At 39.7% G+C, this 21,158-nt stretch overlaps 1 protein-coding gene across 1 annotated transcript in view; it reads right to left on the reverse strand.

The window, feature by feature from the left end:
- Positions 1-9,316: 9,316 nt before the first annotated feature.
- ptpn2a (protein tyrosine phosphatase non-receptor type 2a) overlaps positions 9,317-21,158 on the reverse strand; it is a 37,219-nt gene continuing 25,377 nt past the window's right edge. The window contains exons 8-9 of the mRNA XM_057834414.1: positions 17,596-17,768; positions 9,317-13,059 (exon numbers count right to left, since the gene is read on the reverse strand). Coding sequence (XP_057690397.1) covers positions 12,870-13,059; positions 17,596-17,768 — 363 coding nt within the window. The 3' untranslated portion in view covers positions 9,317-12,869. The remainder of the gene's footprint in view (positions 13,060-17,595; positions 17,769-21,158) is intronic.

Genomic DNA, 21,158 nt, shown 5'->3' on the forward strand with positions numbered 1-21,158 from the left:
CCTGACCATTTTTTGTTTAGTAGCTCCAGCCTTTTCATTTGTATGTGTGACATTTTCAGGTCCATTGTCATGCATGTTGTACTGTATACTAAGAGTGGGTATCTCTATGTACCTCACAATGCGATACGCAATACAACAATTTCATGGGTCAGGAAATCATTCTAGGACAGTAATTGTTAACCTGGGTTCAGTGAGTAAGCGGTTCGGCAAAGGTAAAGAAACGCAGAGCCCAAAAGTGGCTTTTTGGACCAGGTTTTGGACTTGTTTGCTCCCAATTTGCGGCTTAATCCATTTTTTAAAACTGCTACTCCTCAGTCTGATGGGAGGAGGAACTGGTTTGCTCAGTGGAACGTTGACTCACACTTGGTATGAGCGAATACAACATACCGATGGGCAGTGTGGTCTCAAATTTTGAACTGTGTATAAAACATGCTGTCAAAATTAGAAGAATTTTGAACAGAAATTTGTTAAATTATTATCTTGCTAGCTTAGATATATTGGTTTTGAATTTGAAAAAAACAAATGGCTTCATTATCTCATTCCAAAGGGTTCAATGAATCCACATGTAAAACTTGTGGGGTTTGATACCTTTAGCAAGGTTAAGAACCACTGTTGTAGGTTATTCTACAAAACAACGAATAAACCAGTGTTCCCGCAGGTCCTTAAAAAGTCTAATTTAAAATCCGGATAATCAAGGTCTTAAATTGTCTTAAACTTTACGGAAAATTGCAGTAGGTGTTAAATTCCCAGACAGTGCGATTAATGCCAGAAAAATCACTTCTCACGGGTTGTCAAGAGTAGGCATAATTCTGACGGTATGATAACCTTAAGCCAAAATATCACAGTTTCAAGGTATCGAAGTTCTAAAATGTGTTGCTTTGAGATATCTGGGCTAAAAAAAAAAAACTTTTCCATTGAACAGGATTTTTATTTTTCAAAAGATATTAGAAAATTGGAACATAACGTGTAATGTTAAAATTTTAAAAATAACAATATTGTAAAAAAAAAAAAAAATTAAATAAATGCAGTCCCCACAGCTCAACATTATTACCATCAGAACAAAAATATTGAATTATTTTCCATAAAAAGCATGTGTGTTTGACCCGTATCGTGTACATTATACACACACTGTCTTTCTCAACACAGACCATTGCCAGAGAAAAAAACACACGTTTTACCACCGCTAGACACACTAAACACGCTGGAGTTTACTCTCGCAGCTGGTGGGAAATGTTCATGACAGTGTTTACGAACCTTTAATTTTGTATAAATGCGAAATCATATTGGAGATATTGCCTCCTCGGCAGCCACCCTCCGCAAACATGTTTTAAAGTCTGTTGGCCCTCCTCCTATAAGCTGCGGCCATCTGTAACTTTTCTGTAGCTGAAGTATTCCCATACCAGCGATTTAGTTTTCTTCGATGGGGGAAAAAGTTCAGGAGTTTCACCTCCTCCAGCCATCGTGTAAAACTGACACTGAGAAACAACCGGTGAGGGAGGGTTGAGCCTTACAGCTTCAAGCAAGGGATTTCTCCATGCATTTTTAGGACATAAAAAATAGCTAATACCTTAGGGACGGTATGACAGAAAATTTTCCCCATTTTAAAACCTTGACGTTTTCATACCACGGTAGGCCTATACCTTGAAACCGGTAATCGGCACATGTCTAGTCAAGAACGGAATAAACCGTTTTTTATTCAAACTTTGTGTCCCGCTCATTCCAACATCAGGATTCAGGAGAGAGCTTCAACTTTAGCAGCAAACCCTCCTTTTGGGACTCTTCTCCATCTGCTGTAACAACCTGCACTGGGCACTGTCAATGGACCCTTTGTATTTTGTGAAAAGTCAAACTTAAGTATCAGTTTAACTAATTTGGCGTTATGATTGTTTTCCTTTTATAATTTCTAACAAATATATTGTCTTTTGATGGGGCCTTAAACATTGTTTACTCATTCATTTTGCATTTATGTGTGCAAAAAAACAAATTTTGTGCGGCGTGCACAGGTGGAATGGAGCCCAACAGACCCAAGCAGTGCCACTGACTAGAGGTGCGTCGGAACGCGCTACATTTACTCGCGTTATATTTGAGTAACTTTTTAAGGAAAATTTACTTATTGGAGTAGTTTTACCACAAAATACTTTCCACTTGAGTAGATTTGTGAAGAAACACTACTCTTACTCTGCTACTTTGGGCTACCATGACATTTTTCCTCTTCATTTCTACATGTTGACTTTATTTTTGCCAGAGATGTCAACAGTAGCTCTAACAGTTTCACCAATAAGATGTCATAACAATAAACACATGACTCCGTTATACCATTCAGAGGTAACAATGTTTTTCTCCACTAGAGGGCACACATGCTCTTTGGACGGGTAATGGGTCATTGACGATTTTTGTGTCATTTTATAGCCATAATATGGTGATGGAATAGGCTATTGTACAGTATAATAATAACAGCTCATATAGATGAAGTTGTGCTGAGAAAAAATATACAGTGAGGAGCAGGAGTATTTGCACCCCTTGTGATTCTGCAAGTTCACCCACTTAGAAAATAGGAGCAGAGGTCTGAAATTTTAATCGTAGATGCAGTTCCAATAGAAGAGACATAATCTGAAAAAAAAACCTTATAGAAATCACAATGTATGACTTTTAAAAAAATAATTTATTTGTAATTTACTGGGGTTCATAACAATTATCGGCGGCACGGTGGCTGAGTGGTTAGCACGTCCGCCTCACAGTTCCGAGATCAAGGGTTCAATCCTGGGCTTCGGCCTTCCTGTGTGGTGTTTGCTCCCCGTGCCTGCATGGGTTTCCACCCACATCCCAAAAACATGCATGGTAGGCTAATTGAACACTCAAAATCAGACATGTCCAAACTCTGGCCCGGGGGCCAAATGCGGCCTGTGGTCAACTTTCATCCCGTCTGCAGCCTCTGCCATAAAACCCATAACGTCTGGTCTGCACATAGACTTAATAAATTGAGCAGCATATGAAGTAGGTTACATTAAATGCTGTTCCTCATTTACCTACTAGAGGGCAGCAGCACTCTGCGTGACGTTTTCCCTCCAATTTTCTAAAATGGTGACAATAAACTAAAAAAGGAAAGTTGACAGTGAGGGCCAGCGCTTCAAGGGTAGGTGGAAATTGGACTATTTCTTCACTGAAATACGTGTGTCTGCCTCATTTGCCAGGAGACTGGCTGTTTTTAAAGAGTTCAATGTCAAGCAACATTACCAAACGAGACACGCTGACGTGTATGACAAGATTGCAGGGAAGGAACGCTACGAGAAATTGAAGCAACTTGAAGCTAGTTTAACAAAAAAAGTTAAGTGAATATTCAACTGCATGTGATATGCATGTTTCAAATGAACCAAAACACATGCTTAAGATAAGATAATAAAAAAGCAAATGTGAAGCAGAATGGCTTGCTAAAATTTGTTGAAATACATTGTTGTTTTACGTAAAGAACCTCAGCCAAGGTCGGCCCCCCACATTTTTACCACACCAAATCTGGCCCCCTTTGCAAAAAGTTTGGATACCCCGGCTCTAAATTGTCCGTAGGTATGAGTGTGTGCCTGAATGGTTGTATGTCTCCTTGTGCCCTGCGATTGGCTGGCAACTAGTTAAGGGTGTCCCCTGCCTACTGCCCGTAGTTAGCTGGGATAGGCTCCAGCACCTCCGCGACCCTCGTGAGGAAAAGCGGCATGGAAAATGAATGAATAACTATTTGTACCCTATGAGAAAATCAGTGTTAATGTTTAGTGCGTAAGTCTTTGTTTGCAATTACAGAGGTCATACGCTTTCTGTAGTTTTTCACCAGGTTTTCAAATATGGAAACAGTGATTTTGGTCCATTCCTCCACACAAATCTTCTCGAGATCAATCTGTTTCTCAACGACAGCCCCGAAACCTACAATGTATCACAAAAGTGAGTACACCCCTTGCATTTCTGCAGATATTTAAGTACTGTACAGTATATCTTTTCATGGGACAACACTGACAAATTGACACTCTGACACAATGAAAAGCAGTCTGTGTGCAGCTTATATAATAGAGGTCATTTATTTTCCCCTCAAAATAACTCAAAATATAACCATTAATATCTAAACCCCTGGCAACAAAAGTGAGTACACACCTTAGAAACTACATCCCTAAATGTCCTAATTGAGTACTGCTTGTCATTTTCCCTCCAAAATGTCATGTGACTCGTTAAAGGAGTGCTGTCAGCATTGCTGCAGAGATTGAAGAGGTGGGGGGTTAGCCTGTTAGTGCTCAGACCATACGCTGCACTCTACATCAAATTGGTGTGCATGGCTGTCACACCCCAGGAGGAAGCCTCTTCTGAAGACGGTACAGAAGAAAGCCCGCAAACAGTTTGCTGAAGACATGTCAACAAAGCACATGGATTACTGGAACCATGTCCTATGATCTGATGAGACAAAGATTATTTTGTTTTGTTCCGATGGTCTCAAGCATGTGTGGCGGCGACCAGGTGAGGAGTACAAAGATAAGTGTGTCATGCCTACAGTCAAGCATGGTGATGGGAATGACCCCCTCCACCTCTTCAATCTCAGCAATGCTGACAGCACTCCTGTAACGAGTCACTTGACATTTTGGAGGGAAAATGATAAGCAGTACTCAGTTTGGACATTTGGGATGGACGTAGTTTCTAAGGGGTGTACTCACTTTTGTTGCCAGGGGTTTAGATATTAATGGCTATATTTTGAGTTATTTTGGGGGGGAAATAAATTAACACTATTGTATAAGCTGCACACAGACCACTTTTCATTGTGTCAAATTGTCATTTTGTCAGTGTTGTCCCATGAAAGATATACTTAAATATCTGCAGAAATGTGAGGAGTGTACTCACTTTTGTGATACACTGTAAATTTCAGCTCCATCCAAAGATTTTCTATTGGATTGAGGTCTAGAGACTGGCTTGGCCACTCCAGGACCTTGATATGCTTTTTACGCAGCCACTCTTTGGTCAGCTTGGCTGTGTGCTTCGGATTATTGTCCTGTTGGAAGATCCAGCCACGGCTCATCTTCAAGTGTCTTACCAAGGGAAGGAGGTTGTGGCTCAAAATCTGACTATACATTTCACCATTCATCCTCTGCTTTATACAGTACAGTCGTCCTGTCCACTTTGCCGAAAAACAGCCCCAAAGCATGAGATTTCCACCCCTATACTTCACAGTGGGGATAGTGTTCTTGGGATTGTACTCAGCCCTCTTTTTCCTCCACACACGTCATGTAAAGTTTGCACCAAAAAGTTGTACTTTGCTCTCATCTGACCACATGACTTTCCCCCATGACCCATCTGCATCATTCAAATGGTCCCTGGCAAACTTCAGACGGTCTTCACATGTACTGGCTTCAACATGTGAACCTTCTGAGTAATGCATGATTTTAAACCATTGCACCGTAGTGTTGTACTAACAGTAGCCTTTGAAGCTGTGCATTCAGCTCTCTTCAGGTCATTGACCAGCTCCTGCCATGTAGTTCTAGGCTGAGCCCTCACTTTTCTCATCATGAGTGATACCCCACGAGGAGAGATTTTACATGGGGCCCCATTCCAAGGTGGCTTATCAATCATATTTAGCCTTTTCCATTTTCTAACAATCACTGCAACTGTTGATTTATTCTCACCAAGCAGCTTTCCAATTGTCCCATAGCTTTTTCCAGCTTTGTGGAGTTCAACATTTTTTCTCTGGTGTCTTTCGAAAGCTCTCTGGTCTTGCCCATGGTAGCAGTTGGATTATGACTGACTGCGGGGTGCACATGTACTGTAACAATAATGAGCTCAAACGGGTAGTGGGTGGGTGGTTACTTATCAGGTAAAGGTGGACTTTTTTTTCAGGTAGATTGACAACTCTCTCATAATTATTGCTGAGGGATACAAATACTTATGAACCCCAGTAATTACAAATAAATTATTTTTAAAAATCATACAACGTGTTTTCTGGACTTTTTTTTCTTTCTTGTTTTATGAGGGAAAATGCATCTATGATTGAAATTTCAGACCTTTACCTATTTTGTAAGTGGGTGAATTTGCAAAATCACAACGGGTGCGAATACCTCTGTTCCTAATATATATTTACGTATATGGCGAAAAACACTCAGGTGACTTGAAGTTCAGCTCTGAGAACCCAAATTGGCCAAATTTTAAAATTGTCCTGTATGCATGTGTGATACATCATTGGAAAGCTTAAAATCTCAATTTTTGTGGGTGGAGAAAATTTTTGAGCAGGACATTTAAAAAAAAAAAAAAAAAAAAAAAAAAAAAGAATTTAAACAGTAAAACCCTAACTAGAGGTGAGACCACGCGAGAGCGTAATTAAAGATGCCATGATTTTCATGAGATATTATCGCGTACTTGCCTCTTTTCGATTCAAAAACTTCATGTAGCATGTATCACAGAGTGTCACAACACAGCTGTGAATGGCCACAGTCAGATTTGGGGGGGATTTTATGGGTGAAACATGGTAATATAACAAGGGTCGCGATGCAGAAATCACAGACATCAAGGAGTGTTTTTTTTTTTTTTTTTCAAATTTTTCTTGGTTTGGATTGATTTTTTATCATCTAGAATATTGGGGGAAAATGCAACAGTGACGAAAAAAATACAATCAAGCGATCGTTATGAGGTAGATATCCGTGACTTATTTACAGACGCAAATTTTTTCATTGTGACTAATTTGTTTAAAAGTTTAAAATATGGGAGTGAATAATTTTTTAAAGTTTTTTTTAAAACTAAATATTAGACATCAATTAATGATTCTAAGCTATAAATGACAGACATTTCGAATAATAAATACGATTACTTACCTTCTTTTTATGGCTAGGTTGAAACGAAAGCGGTTGCGCGACATCTGTAAACGGGGGTCTCCAGGGTAAAACGGACAAATTAAAAATAGTTCGGGGGCTTAATGCGCCATCAATCTGCTATGACAGCATATGGGCATATTGTTCGATCAAACACAACAGTTGTTTTGGCTTAAAATACAGTTTATTTTAAAGAGGGGTGCAAGAGCAGAAACTGCTTTTTCAGCCTTGTCTGTTTTCCGCCATATATATATATATATATATATATATATATATATATATATATATATATATATATATATATGTGTGTGTACACACAAACACACACACAGACACATACAGTGGGGCAAATAAGTATTTAGTCAACCACTAATTGTGGAAGTTCTCCCACTTGAAAATATTAGAGAGGCCTGTAATTGTCAACATGGGTAAACCTCAACCATGAGAGACAGAATGTGGAAAAAACCCCAGAAAATCACATTGTTTGATTTTTAAAGAATTTATTTGCAAATCATGGTGGAAAATAAGTATTTGGTCAATACCAAAACTTCATCTCAATACTTTGTTGGAAATAACGGAGGCCAAACGTTTTCTGTAACTCTTCACACGCTTTTAACACACCGTTGCTGGTATTTTGGCCCATTCCTCCATGCAGATCTCCTCTAGAGCAGTGATGTTTTGGGGCTGTCGTTGGGCAACACAGACCTTCAACTCCCTCTGCAGATTTTCTATGGGGTTGAGATCTGGAGACTGGCTAGGCCACTCCAGTACCTTGAAATGCTTCTTACGAAGCCACTCCTTTGTCGCCCTGGCTGTGTGTTTGGGATCATTGTCATGCTGAAAGACCCAGACACATCTCATCTTCAATGCCCTTGCTGATGGAAGGAGATTTTCACTCAAAATCTGTCGATACATGGCCCCGTTCATTCTTTCCTTTACACAGATCAGTCGTCCTGGTCCCTTTACAGAAAAACAGCCCCAAAGCATGATGTTTCCACTCCCATGCTTCACAGTGGGTATGGTGTTCTTCGGATGCAATTCAGTATTCCTTCTCCTCCAAACACGAGAACCTGTGCTTCTACAAAAAAGTTCTATTTTGGTTTCATCTGACCATAACACATTCTCCCAGTCCTCTTCTGGATCATCCAAATGCTCTCTAGCGAAACGCAGACGGGCCTGGACGAGTACTGGCTACAGCAGCGGGACACGTCTGGCAGTGGCATTTGAGTCCCTGGCGGGCAATTGTGTTACTGATAGTAGCCTTTGTTACTGTGGTCCCAGCTCTCTGTAGGTCATTCACTAGGTCCCCCCGTGTGGTTCTGGGATTTTTGCTCACTGTTTTTGTTATCATTTTGACGCCACGGGGTGAGATGTTGTATGGAGCCCTAGATCGAGGGAGATTATCATTGGTCTTGTATGTCTACCATTTTCTAATAATTGCTCCCACGGTTGATTTCTTTACACCAAGCGTTTTACCTATTGCAGATGCAGTCTTCCCAGCCTGGTGCACCCCTACAATTTTGTCTCTGGTGTCCTTCGACAGCTGTTTGGTCTTGGCCATAGTGGAGTTTGGAGTGTGACTGACTGAGGTTGTGGAAAGGTGTCGTTTATACCGATAATGATTTAAAACAGGTGCCATTAATACAGGTAAAGAGTGGAGCCTTGTTAGACCTCGTCAGAAGACATTAGACCTCTTTGACAGCCAGAAATCTTGCTTGTTTGTAGGTGACAAAATACTTATTTTCCACTCTAATTTGGAAATAAATTGTTTTTTTTCCCACATTGTCTCTCATGGTTGAGGTTTACCCATGTTGACAATTACAGGCCTCTCTAATCTTTTCAAGTAGGAGAACTTGCACAATTGGTGGTTGACTAAACACTTATTTGCCTCACTGTATAGTATAAAAAAATATAAACGTACAGTATATTACATTTTTTTCCACCGAGAAAACTTTACTTGTAAATTTTTCAAAAATGTAAAAGAAAGTACTTTTGTACTTTTTCATTAGTATTTTTTTTTGCAACTTTATCTATACTTTTACTTAAGTAAAAAAGTGAGTACAATCCACCACTGGCAACTAAAATGTCATTTTAGCACATATTTGTTTTACAGTACAGTACACTTTAGACAAACAAGCTGGCCAGTTTGTTTCTATAATTTAGCCCTTTTCCTCCAATACACATTTATGACGGTTCACATCGAAGTCATCTATGAAATACAAATTAGCACTTTTTTTTTTCACCGTACAAAAGTACCAAGAAAAATCCTGCGAGCACTTTTTTAAAGATGAGCCAAAATGAAATTACTATGGTACTCATTATGATCCAGGACTTCTCTTGAAATAAGTTCCTGGAATCCACGGGAGAGCACAGCCCGTATGCCAAGAATGATTGGACTCATGATCTGAATGAAATTATGGCAACAATACAGCAAAAACTGAGCTGAAAAGTTGAAAGTTGTCACGAATACTGCAACACATGTAAGGCCAAACTTTGGAAAAAAAGAAAAAACGTTTTATTTAAGAAGCAGTTCACGTTTTCTTTTGTTCAAACAACACATCTTATCACTGTGGTTTGGCATACTTAAAACATTTGAATCTGGAAAAGCAATAATAACTGGAATGCCATGAATAAAATATTTACGGGTAAAATGAATAACTGATAAAAGCCTGACAGTAAACCATGTCAACGTCAACACATCCAAGTCAACCCAAGCCAAGATTATGACAGAATGAAAAGAATCCTTGGTGAGTCAGGACAGAGCAAATGCTTTTTTTTTTTTTTGTTCTGGGGGAATAAAAACTCCCATGAACTTAGATCTTATGCCTGCAGGATACCTGGTAGCACACATTTGTTCCGTTTAAAATCGCACGAAGGCACATCCTCAAACAGCAAGCGCTCGTAGAAACTTGTTTGCGCACAGAGGAATTTCAATCTGCTGTGCACTTCCAACTAATATAGCTTGGTCCCAGTTCGTTGCAAACCAGTTAGGTTACAAGCAACACCGAGGTGCAACAAGTAATAGGAGTCAGGTGTGTCAGAGACCCAATAGAATATACATTCCACCAAAACGGAGTAGAAAAATTGAGGAAAAACAACAGGTTTGCTTTGGTTTCCTTAAAGAGCGACAGTGGGATACACCTGTAAAGACAGAAAAAAAAAGCCCATCCAGTGGGTCAATACGACCGTGAGGTGAAATACCCGACATTGACGGATTCAAACGAGCGGCACGAAAACTGAACGAATGCTCAGAGGCTGACAGAGGGGAAAACAATTCTGAAGTTAAAACAAAAGCAAGGCAGCTCTCTGTGTGTCCAGTCATCTAAAAATATATACTCAATCTATTCTGGGATGCCCTGCTGAGTATGAATGGAAGAACAAGTTGTGCATTTCCCAAATAAGAAATCTATGAATGCAGTTCAACAGGGGTGGCTGAGTGGGAAGAAATTTACTGGAGGATCAAATTCCTGCAAAGAAATTTTGACTTTGAAAAACGGGATGGGTTACACCTGATAATTGTTAAAGAGATCCTCGATCTTAAAGACATGTAGGCTCTAATAAACCACTATTGTTCTCTTGTACTAAAATATGTTGTTAGAAACATAAAATGTTAATTCAATGGCAATATTTCATAGTATTTAGTACATATTTCGACCGATAGTTGGCGCCATGACGTAAATGGGACTCTTCCAATTGTGTACAGCAATTGTATTGTGTATTGCAGCCTTATCTCGCTAAGTAAAATGCCACGATTTGCTGCTTTTGGATGCAATTTCCAGTCAAATGGAAACAAGAAGGCGTGATGTGAGTCTCCACAGATTTCCTATTGACAAGAAGAGGAGAAAGGTTTGGGAAAATGCCTGTAGACTGACAAAACTTCCCAAAGACCCAAGGGTTTGTTCTTGCCATTTTTCTCCTATTGCGTTCGAGGCTCTCCTACCACGTACGAGGCTTTTAGTCGACGACAACTTATGAAAGAGCTCACCGAAGCAGCTGGATATGAGCGGAGACTAAAATCAAATGCTGTTCCAGCTATTTTCCCCTCACAAGAAGCCTCAACGTGCTCGGATAGCGAGTGAAATGCGCGCAATTAAGCGCCAAAGACAAACTGCTGGCCGCTCTCTTAAGCAGGCAAGCCGCTCCTGTCGCTAGAGCGGTAGGCGAACCTTCTGGCGTACTGCTAGTCACAGAGGAAGTTAATAATTTACCTCTACTGTCAGTTCATCAAGTAGTAAGTGTGTCTGTTCAGTATTCACCTAATATGAGTGATGCTGCCACTCGAACTGATCCAGACACGTCCGATGCAGCGGTACAGTGGTCAGCTGATGCACGCCGAGCACTTAATATTAGGAGTGTGAACCTCTTGGTACCTCACGATACGATACGATTTGAGATACAAAGCTCACGATAACGATGATCTGACGATAGGGCTATACGATGATTATCGATGCATTGGATGTTCATTCGCTGCCATTCCTCCCACTTCAAATGGATTGAACGTCTATGGCCGTCAGTGGCAGCCAATGCCAGGCAATGAGGTAATTTTGGGCTATTTAAGGTCATTTAACTGTTGATTTTCAGTTACTTCCTGTTGATTTTGGGGTATTTAACAGGTCACTTCCTGTTTATTTTGAGTTACAGAACAGGAAGTGACCTGGGAATAACCCAAATGAATAGGCAGTGACTCAAACTCAACACGAAATGACCTATAAAGGCCCTAAAATGAACCGCAAGTGACCTGTAAATGCCCTGAAAATCCACAGTCTAAATGGATTGGGCGTTGTGCACCGTCAATGCAGCCTTAGAGTTAACTGAGACACTATTATGGTGGAAGATTTTGGTAGCAAGTTGTTGATTCCTTTTTTTTTTTTTTTTTTTTTTTTTAAGACATTGACACCTTTTTAAAACAATATCTCGATTCTTTGCAGGAGCATATCGATAACCTTTTGGGATACAAAGTATCACGATATATCACTATTTCGATATTTTGTCACACTCCTACTTAATATGGACCACCCTTACGTAGCTAAACGCTAGTTGGATGTATAAGACATGGAGGACACGCAATCCGGATGACGAATTTAATGAGGAAAGTCAGCCACGACATGACTCCGATCCTGACTATCACACGTGTGCAGCATTCATAGTTTTATTACCTTCAGTGAGAGTTTAGAAGGTCAACAGTCATGAAAATAAAATGCACGAATGACAAGGTGTGTTCAAACGTTTGGCCTGTACTGTACGTAAAGCACACGACAGCTCTGGATGCTAACAATTTACAAAATTATATTGGAATAAGTTTGATTACGTAATAGCTCACCTTGAAGATCTGCTAACAAAAACCGGAGCTCGCAACAGCATTCGCTCTCTCGCTCCGTTGTCATTGAGACGCACTTGCTGCAAGTACATCATCAGTTTTGCCCAACTCTTGTCTTAAGCAGGTATTTCTTGCTCTGCATTTTGCCTTTACTGCTCGTCTTGTGAACGACCGACAGTGCTATCCTGCTCTTCACTTTTCCGCTCTGGTTCAAATTGGAAGGGCAGAACCGACGACATGTTGGGGTAGCTAACAAGTGACACGCTGGAAGTTCAGCTGCGGGCCCGGTGACGTCACCGCACTGCGACGTCAACAAGAATGGCGACCTATCAGTTCAAATAATTGTACACATTTTATCAAAACGAAAACATTAAGAGGGGTTTTAAAATCAAATTATTATAACTCATACTAACATTTATCTTTTAAGAATTACTTGTCTTTAAGATCGAGGATCCCTTTAATGAAGAATGCTGCACCATTCATACCAATTGTTTATGAAATGATACAGTACATTCAGAAACAAGAAGGAAAGGAAATTTTCATGCTGGCACCAAGATCCTGAGATGTTACTAATTTTGTTTAAATCTATTAAAAATATACACAGTCATTTGATCTAGAGCTCCTGCAATATGACCTCAAGAAATAAATACCCTCTAAATCTACATTGAGAAGTACCTAATCTCAGGTACTGGTGCAAAATAAGAGTCAGTTCCAAGTGACAGAGAGGCTCACTGGGAGTACATCCAGCAAACCAGCAGACCAAAAGCCAACGCGGCACCAGCGCCGACATTAAGCAAAATGGGTCTCCAGTACTGCCACTTCTCTTTTTTTCTCTCCGAGTCGGTCAGTCTCTGTTTCATCTGCTGAACCTTCTGTGAAGTGCTCGCAATCCTCTCTTCACGGTGTCGTTTCTTCACGCTGGAAAAGGAAGAGAAAAACATTGTGCATCACGTCCATCCCACTACATTAAGGCTGCAAAAACTAATCGATTAAATACAGTGTTGTTTTCTTCAATGATGACGATAATGAAAATATTTCGTCAACGAACAATTTTTTCATGATGATGTCACAATGAGGCGATGAAAAAGTGCCTAGGGAGACGAAAACATACAGAGATGGATGCCAGTTGTCGTCTGACGACACGAGAACGAGATGAAAATTCGCCATAGTTTCCGTCATAAATTCACAATGTGTGATATTTTCTCATTATATGTGTAGTTAGCACGCAGTTAGCAGTGTTTGGTCGTGTCACTCATGTGACTTGCTGCGCCTCACCCCGACCCACACACGTTTACTCACTGGCTCTGCCCATTCCAGGCTCCTTTTCTGAAACATACGGTCATGTGAAAAAACATTAAACATTCAGTACTTTATTAAGAAATGTTCACATATCCATTTTTGATCTTGTTTTTCTTCGTCTCTGGAAAAGAAAGTGATTCACTTGCAGGTAAACAACAAAAATTAACATTGTTTTACTCATTAAACCAAATATATCAACAAAAATGCATATTCTAACTGAGGAAAAAGTTAGGACACCCTACACCTAATTACTACTGTTACCCCCTTTGGCTGAAATAACTTCAGTTAGACGCTTTTGTAGCCATCTACCAGTCTTTCACATCCATTTAAAGAAAGTTTGCCCCACTCCTCAACGCAGAATACTTTAAACAGTGACTGATTGTTGAAGTGAGAGAAAACAGCATACTGAGATCAAAGGAGCTGTCTGAGGCCTTCAGAAAGAAGATTATAGACACTTATGAGTCTGGTAACGGATTTCAAAAGATCTCTTTTAAAAGAGTAGCCGCCATTCCACTGTCCGGAAAATAGTCTACAAGTGGAGGACATTCAAAACAACTGCCAACATGCCCAGGTCTGACCGTCCAAACAAGTCCACCCCAAGAGCAGACCACAAGATGCTAAAAGAAGTCTCCAAAAACCCTAAAATGTCATGACAGGACCTACAGCAGGCTCTTGGAGTGAATTCAGACAAAGACCAGGACCTCTGGAATAATGTTCGTTGGACAAATCAATCTAAAATTGAATTATTTGGACACCAGAACAGAGGACATGTTTGCGTAAACCCAATACAGCATTCCAGGAAAAGAACCTCATACCAACTGTGAAGCATGGAGGTGGAAGTGTCAAAGCCCAGAACTGAATGAGATGCTGTGGGGTGACTTGAAAGGGGCTGTACATGCAAGAAACCCTTCAAACATCTCACTATTGAAAGTATTCTGCGTTGATGAGTGGGGCAAACTTTCTTCAGACAAAGACTGGTAGATGGCTACAAAAAGCGTCTCACTGAAGTTATTTCAGCCAAAAGGAGTAACACTAGTTATTAGATGGTAGGGCGTCCTCACTTTTTTCTCAGGTAGGATATGCATTTTTGTTTATATATCCGGTTTACTGAATAAAACAATGTGGATTTTTATTCTTTACTTGCAATTAAATCACTTTATTCTCCAATTATAAAGATAAGGAAAAACGAGATCAGACATTGATATGTGAACATTTCTTAATAAGAACTGAATAGTTAATGGGGTGTACTAATTTTTTCACATGACTGTGTCAGATGCTACTTGGTGAGTTTAGCTTTTATATCTTGGCTAGATGTGCCATGTTACTTTAGCCTTTAAAGGTCTGTGCTGAGTGATCATCACACTCTAAACTAACTTGTTGTGTTAGCATAGCGTTCGCGCTAGCATTAGCATTTATCACAGTGACTCTGTGTCTTCTTAAACTCTTGGAAAACATTTTACATACAGTTCGTGGCGTCCAGGTGAGTTTAATTAATTGCAATTAATGTGTTGTTTTCCTGCTGAGTGTGTATTATCATCATGAAAATAGTGATGTAGACGCCAGAGTTATGTCCTAGTATGTCATGTTCATTTGAAATTGTTGGAAACCTTTTGTTTATTTATTCATGGACTAAGACTTTTGAAGTCTATAGACAAAAACACTGAGAATTGTTGACTAAAACTAGATGAACTGTAAATTGTCATACAAGAGAGTGTGCTTTGAAATTGGATTTGGGTTGTATTTATGAACAAATGTTTGATAAAGAAAACTGATTCATTACAGCCTACCTCATCCTTACTCGATTTTGTTTAGTTTGTTTCAAGAAAATAAATGATTCACTGACACAATTTATATCAGCGTTTTGGCCACACGAAAAAGAAGTCAATCAGCAGTACTTTTTTTTTTTTTTTTTTTTTAATTTGAATGAACAGGACTTGTCTAATTTGTGTCCTGAGAAATTCTTTTTAATAAAGGTTCTGAGTTTAAAACGTAAAAACTAACATGTTTTATGTACTTAAAACAGTACGGTTGTAGACTACAGCTAAGTCAGGAAGTGGTAAAAAAACATTATTTTTGAAGGAAATACACATCCATTGTTTGTTACTTAGAACATGCCTAAAACAACTTCAAGTTAAATTGCGAAGGTAACTGAAAAAAGTGACATTTATCCGAATAATCAATTAATTATTCATCCAATTAATCGATTATAAAAATAATTGTTAGTTGCAGCCCTGCACTTCAACATCTAGCAAATTATTGTATTGGAATAACAAAAGGGTTTTGACAGGTATCAGCAAATCTCATCTAATGCTTTTTAATGCCACTTTAAACTAATGTAATGCCCATGCCTAACTGCAGATAGTTTCACACACACAAATTGTAAGAAGAATTGTCCAATAATGACTTTTTAGCCGATCTCCCAATATTGTTCCACTCCAAAAATCCGATACAGATACCAAACCGATAGCGATATATGCGGTCGTTCAGAATATGAATAATATAGAAATTTGCAAGGAAACTGAAACCACGTACAAAGAACATAAGTACACTATACAACACACAGCATAATCACCTTAGCGACCATGGGCGTCGCCAGACATATTTCACTGGGGCACGTGCGCCACTATTAATTTCACTGGTAAAAATAAATAAATAAATAAATAAATTTGGATTTTTAAGTTTACAAAGCATAATCTACAGAATGTTCCAATGTAATATGTTCATATTGCTTTATTCACTTACACAATCTGCACAAGGGTCCTTAATATGGTTATTTATGCATGTAGCTTTGGCTGTGATAGGCATAAGTGTTGATACTTCCACAAAGCACCTTCAGGAGATATGCTGCATTCATGTGTGTCGGGAGATCTGAGCTCCCTAGTTGGAAAATCGTTCTGATGTGTTCTAAAGTCGTAATGTGGGATAAAACTATGGTCACTACGACAAAGAGTAGCCTATTTTAATTCTACAACAATACATCACAAGCTGAGTAACTGTTTGGCGCTTTTTATAGACACCATATAATAGAGATTTACTTTCTCAATTACTCCAACGGCAAATGAATGCAGCATCAATATTACGGTGCATGTCCTAATCATACAGTCAATGGTGCAAATTACATCTTCCCATCTGCTTTACTGGTTAGTGCCAGATTAACTGCCCATCCTTGTTGTTCGTTTTTACCTCTGTTGAAGTTTGTTTGGTCGCCTATTCCCATGAATTTAAATGGTTCAACTTTACTCTTTACATATCAGGCAGTTAACTGCGGTAGACTACTCTGGTCGCAAATTGAAGTAGCAGATTAGCTGCAGTCTTTTAGCTAACTGGCAATGAATACAATGACAGTTAAATGTGATTTGAGTGACAGGCCCTCTCTCAAGAGCTTTGTCTAATATTGTGTTAATATGATATGTGCTATTTGAGCAGTATCAGTACTGATGCTACTTAATGCTTTTTGTTTATACGATCAAAATGAATACAATCAATCTATATGAATTAATTGCCTACCTTTGGGATATAACCTCTAACAATTTTGTATGTGTGCTAATCATCGTTTCCTGCCGTTTTACAAGCATTTTATTTGTTACTGCAGTCCCTGTAAACCGTAACAAGATGTTTTATATTTTTATTTCTATCTGTAAAGTTCACAAGTAGGCTACATGCATCAGTTCATTCTACGTGTTTAATCAAAGATCCAGAAACAATAAAATCTGATATGATTATATTAAGCTTATAGTGCTATTTCCGACTTTTTATGATAGATAAGTGCTTTAAAAAAGTTTTGTTCGCCCGCCAGTGCCCCGCTGTGCCCAAGTATTGTATTAAGTAAGGTCTAGTGACGCCCCTGGTAGCGACATGCACAACGCATGGCCATCTCAATCAGAGAATTGAGACCAAAGCCTTCACACCTACCAAATCTTAATTAGAAACGATCAAGACAAGTAAACGTTTATTACCTTATACTAATGATTTGGAAAGCTTGTTTTCTGTGAAATGAACACACTGCGTCTGAGGCTTTGTTGACCACCTCAACATTTAATAACTAAAAATGCATCTGGATTAAATTTACTTCACTTCCCTTACAGGCTTAATCATCAATTATTTGATTACCAGTCTATGAGATTCCTTTAACAGATAAAGAGTCAGTTTTCTTACTGTCCAGTGCTTTCTGCCTCGCTGTGGTCTTGTTCCTGAGGCTTCTCTACCAGCAAGGGCATATGGTCTTTTGAGGTGACCTGAGATTCCAGCGAAGGTCTACTGTTGTTTAAGTGAGGTCTGGGTGGAGGTGGAGGCGGAGGCAGATCTGGCTCCATATAATCTCCGCACATCTGCACAGGCAAAACATTCAGGGCACAATGTAAATCCACTTGTAAAGTCAATATTCACATTTCAGCTCATCGATTATTACCGATATTACAAAGCCACACATCCTGAAAATTGGATTTCCTGCCTCACACCCCCCCCCCCCCCCCCATCCAAATGAAAAATTTGACTATCAGAATGTGTTTCTTCTGACACAATAGATTTACTGGGGAGAATGCAAACAATAATATGAACAATGTTCCCTCTAATTTTTCATGTGTCTTAGCAGACAAACTCCCTGAGCACACCGAGGACCACTGTGAGCAACATCAGATGTGTACGCTGTGGACACACACCAGCATCACGTCTGTTCAAAACATTGGATCATCGCAAGTTACATGGCTTATTAAAGAAATGAAATTACAGCAGCAATTTTCATGAGTTTATTTTTAATATATTTATTTGGCCCACTAAAAATCAAAAAGACAAAAATCTTGTTGTTCATGAGATGTTTACTATGTTATATGGGAGAGTCCTGCTTTGACCATAGAAAGAGTCCAGCTTTGGACTAGGTAAGGTCCAGTTGTGGCATGGGTGAGTTAATAAATGAACCAACCACAATGGGAGTATATCAAACTCCCACGTTAAAACTGGTCAGATAATACGGACACTCAAGATTCCTATTTTCCATGTCTAAGCAGCTATACAGAATTCATTTGTGTGACACAGCTGCAAATAAGTATTTGAACACCTGAGAAAACAAATGTTGGCATTTGGCCTTTGTTTGCAATTACAGAGGTCAAGCGTTTCCTGTAGTTTTTCACCAAGTTTGCACATACTGCAGGAGGGATCTTGGCCCACCCATCAGTCAGGTTTCTGGGCTGTTGCTGAGAAACACAGAGTTTGAGCTCCCTCCAAAGGTTTTCTATTGGGTTTAGGTCTGGAGGCCGGCTTGGCCATGCTAGAACCATGTTATGCTTCCCACGGAGCCACTCCTCATTTTTCCTGGCTTTGTGCTTTGGGGTCATTGTCATGTTGGAAGACCCAGACACAACCCATCTTCAAAGCTCTGAATGAAGGAAGGAGGTTTTTCATTAAAATCTCACAATACAGGGCTCCAGTCATCCTCTCTTTAATACTGTGCCCTCGTCCTGTGCTATGCACAGAAAAACACCCCCAAAGCGTGATGCGGCCACCCCCATGCTTCACAGTAGGGATGGTGTTCTTAAGATAGTACTCATCATCCTTCTTCTTCCAAACACGGTCAGTAGAATTATGACCTAAAAGTTCTATTTTACTCTCATCTGACCACAAAACTTGCTCCCATGACTCCTCTGCATCATCGAAATGGTTATAGGCAAACTTAAGACTGGCCTTGACATGTGCTGGTTTAAGCAGGGGAAGCTTCCCAGCTGTTTTCAGGTCATTGACCAACTCCAGTCGTGTAATTCTGGGCTGATTCCTCACCTTTTTTAGGGTCATTGAGACCACACAAGATGATATCTTACATGGGGCTCCGCTCCGATTGAGACTGACTGTCATTTTTAGCTTTTTCCATTTTCTAATGATTACTGCAACAGTGGACCTTTTTTTCACCAAGCTGCTTGGCAATTGCTCCGTAGACCTTTCCAGCCTTGTGGAGGTGAACCATTTTGTCTCTGGTGTCTCTGGACAGCTCTTTGGGCTTGACCATGTTACAAGTTTAGTTGAGTCTTACTGATTGTATGGAGTGGACAGGTGTCTTTATGCTACTATCGACCTCAAACAAGTGCATCTGATTCAAGATAATACATAGAGTGCAGGTAGACTTTTAATAGGCAGACTAACAGGTCTTTCAGGGTCAGAATTCTAGCTGAAAGACAGGCATTCAAATATTTATTTTCAGCTTTATCACACAAATTGTTTAAAAAAAAAATCATGCATTATTATTTCTGGATTTTTCTTTTTAGATTCTCTCTCTCACAGTGGACATGCACCTACGATGAAAATTTCAAACTCCTCCATGATTTCTAAGTGGAAGAACTTGCAAAAAGCAGGGTGTTTACTTATTTTCTTCACTGTACAATCGTGGTGTAGTAACCCACCAATGGGAGAGTTGCATTACCATATCGAACACTCCAATAACAGTGTCGCATTGCCGTATCGAACGCACCAATAGGAGTGTCGCGCTGACACATCACTGCGGCGCCGACAGTAGTCCTAGTGATGCTACAATACGTTTCTGTTTAATTTTATTTTGTGCACTGCATAGATTTTCTTATGCGCTCAGTATGTGCAAGCAGTGCACTTGCAGCTTGGAGGGAACAATGGGTAGGAGGGATTCTCAGAAATGAAAATTCTGGTCCAAAACCAAAAAATGAGAAAACAAAGCCCAGAAACTGAACAAAGAAATAACTCAATTATAAAAGATTAGCGTTAATCAAATGACTGGAGAGTAGATTTGATTTAAAATATATATTTTTGAGGCATTCTGGAGTCGTGAGAAACTTTCAACATGCACTTTAATTTCACACTCAGTCAGGCTCAAGCCGTTTTTATACTGCACTTGGCTCCACACTAACTTGAGATGCCAGACTGATTGTTCCATATATCCACCACGCAAATATTTCACAAGTCCATCTGGGAAAGATCCAATTAAGACTGTTTTTTAGAGAGGAACCTTCATAAAATTGTACAGCTGCGAATTGGACAATCGCTCTTCTTTGTCAAACTCATCAGTAGGGGTGGGAACCTCTTGGTACCTTAGATACGATACGATACGATTTGCGATTCAAAGCTCACGATAACGATAATCTCACGATATGGCGATACAACGATTATCGATACATTGGTCAGGAACTTAATCTAGAATACACTACAAAACAACTAATCAACAAAAAAACACGGTATTTTCATCCTTCTGCTGTGAATTGGAATCACTTTCCACTAGTAGACGTCCAATCTGTTTTAAGTGGGAGTGCCAGTTCAAATCGATCAGACGTCTATAGCGGTCAATGGCAACTAATGAGTTCAATTTGGGGGCATTTCAGGCCATTTGCTGTTGATTTTCAGTCTTTTCCTAGTAATTTTGGGGCATTTATGGGCCACTTCAGGTTAATTTTGGGTTACAGAACAGGAAGGGACTCAAACTCAACAGGAAGTTACCTGCAATTGCCTAAAATGAACAAAACTTGACCTGTAAATGCACCAAAAAATCAGAAAGACTGGCTGCGAATGCTCTGGCATAGACTTCACAGACCATCAGTTGACTAGACAGCTCCTATAGATATTGCGCCACGCCTTCCCGTAGGGGGCCGGGCCAGGTAGAGCGTCGTGCACTACAGCTTTCACTGCTATAAAACACACACTGCAGATTTCGGTGGAACTAGGACAAAGGTTTTACAGCATACAAGCAGGCAGGAATGTCTCAAGAGTGA

Source organism: Corythoichthys intestinalis, chromosome 4 (assembly GCF_030265065.1).
Source record: "Corythoichthys intestinalis isolate RoL2023-P3 chromosome 4, ASM3026506v1, whole genome shotgun sequence".
Classification (NCBI taxonomy): Eukaryota; Metazoa; Chordata; class Actinopteri; order Syngnathiformes; family Syngnathidae; genus Corythoichthys; species Corythoichthys intestinalis.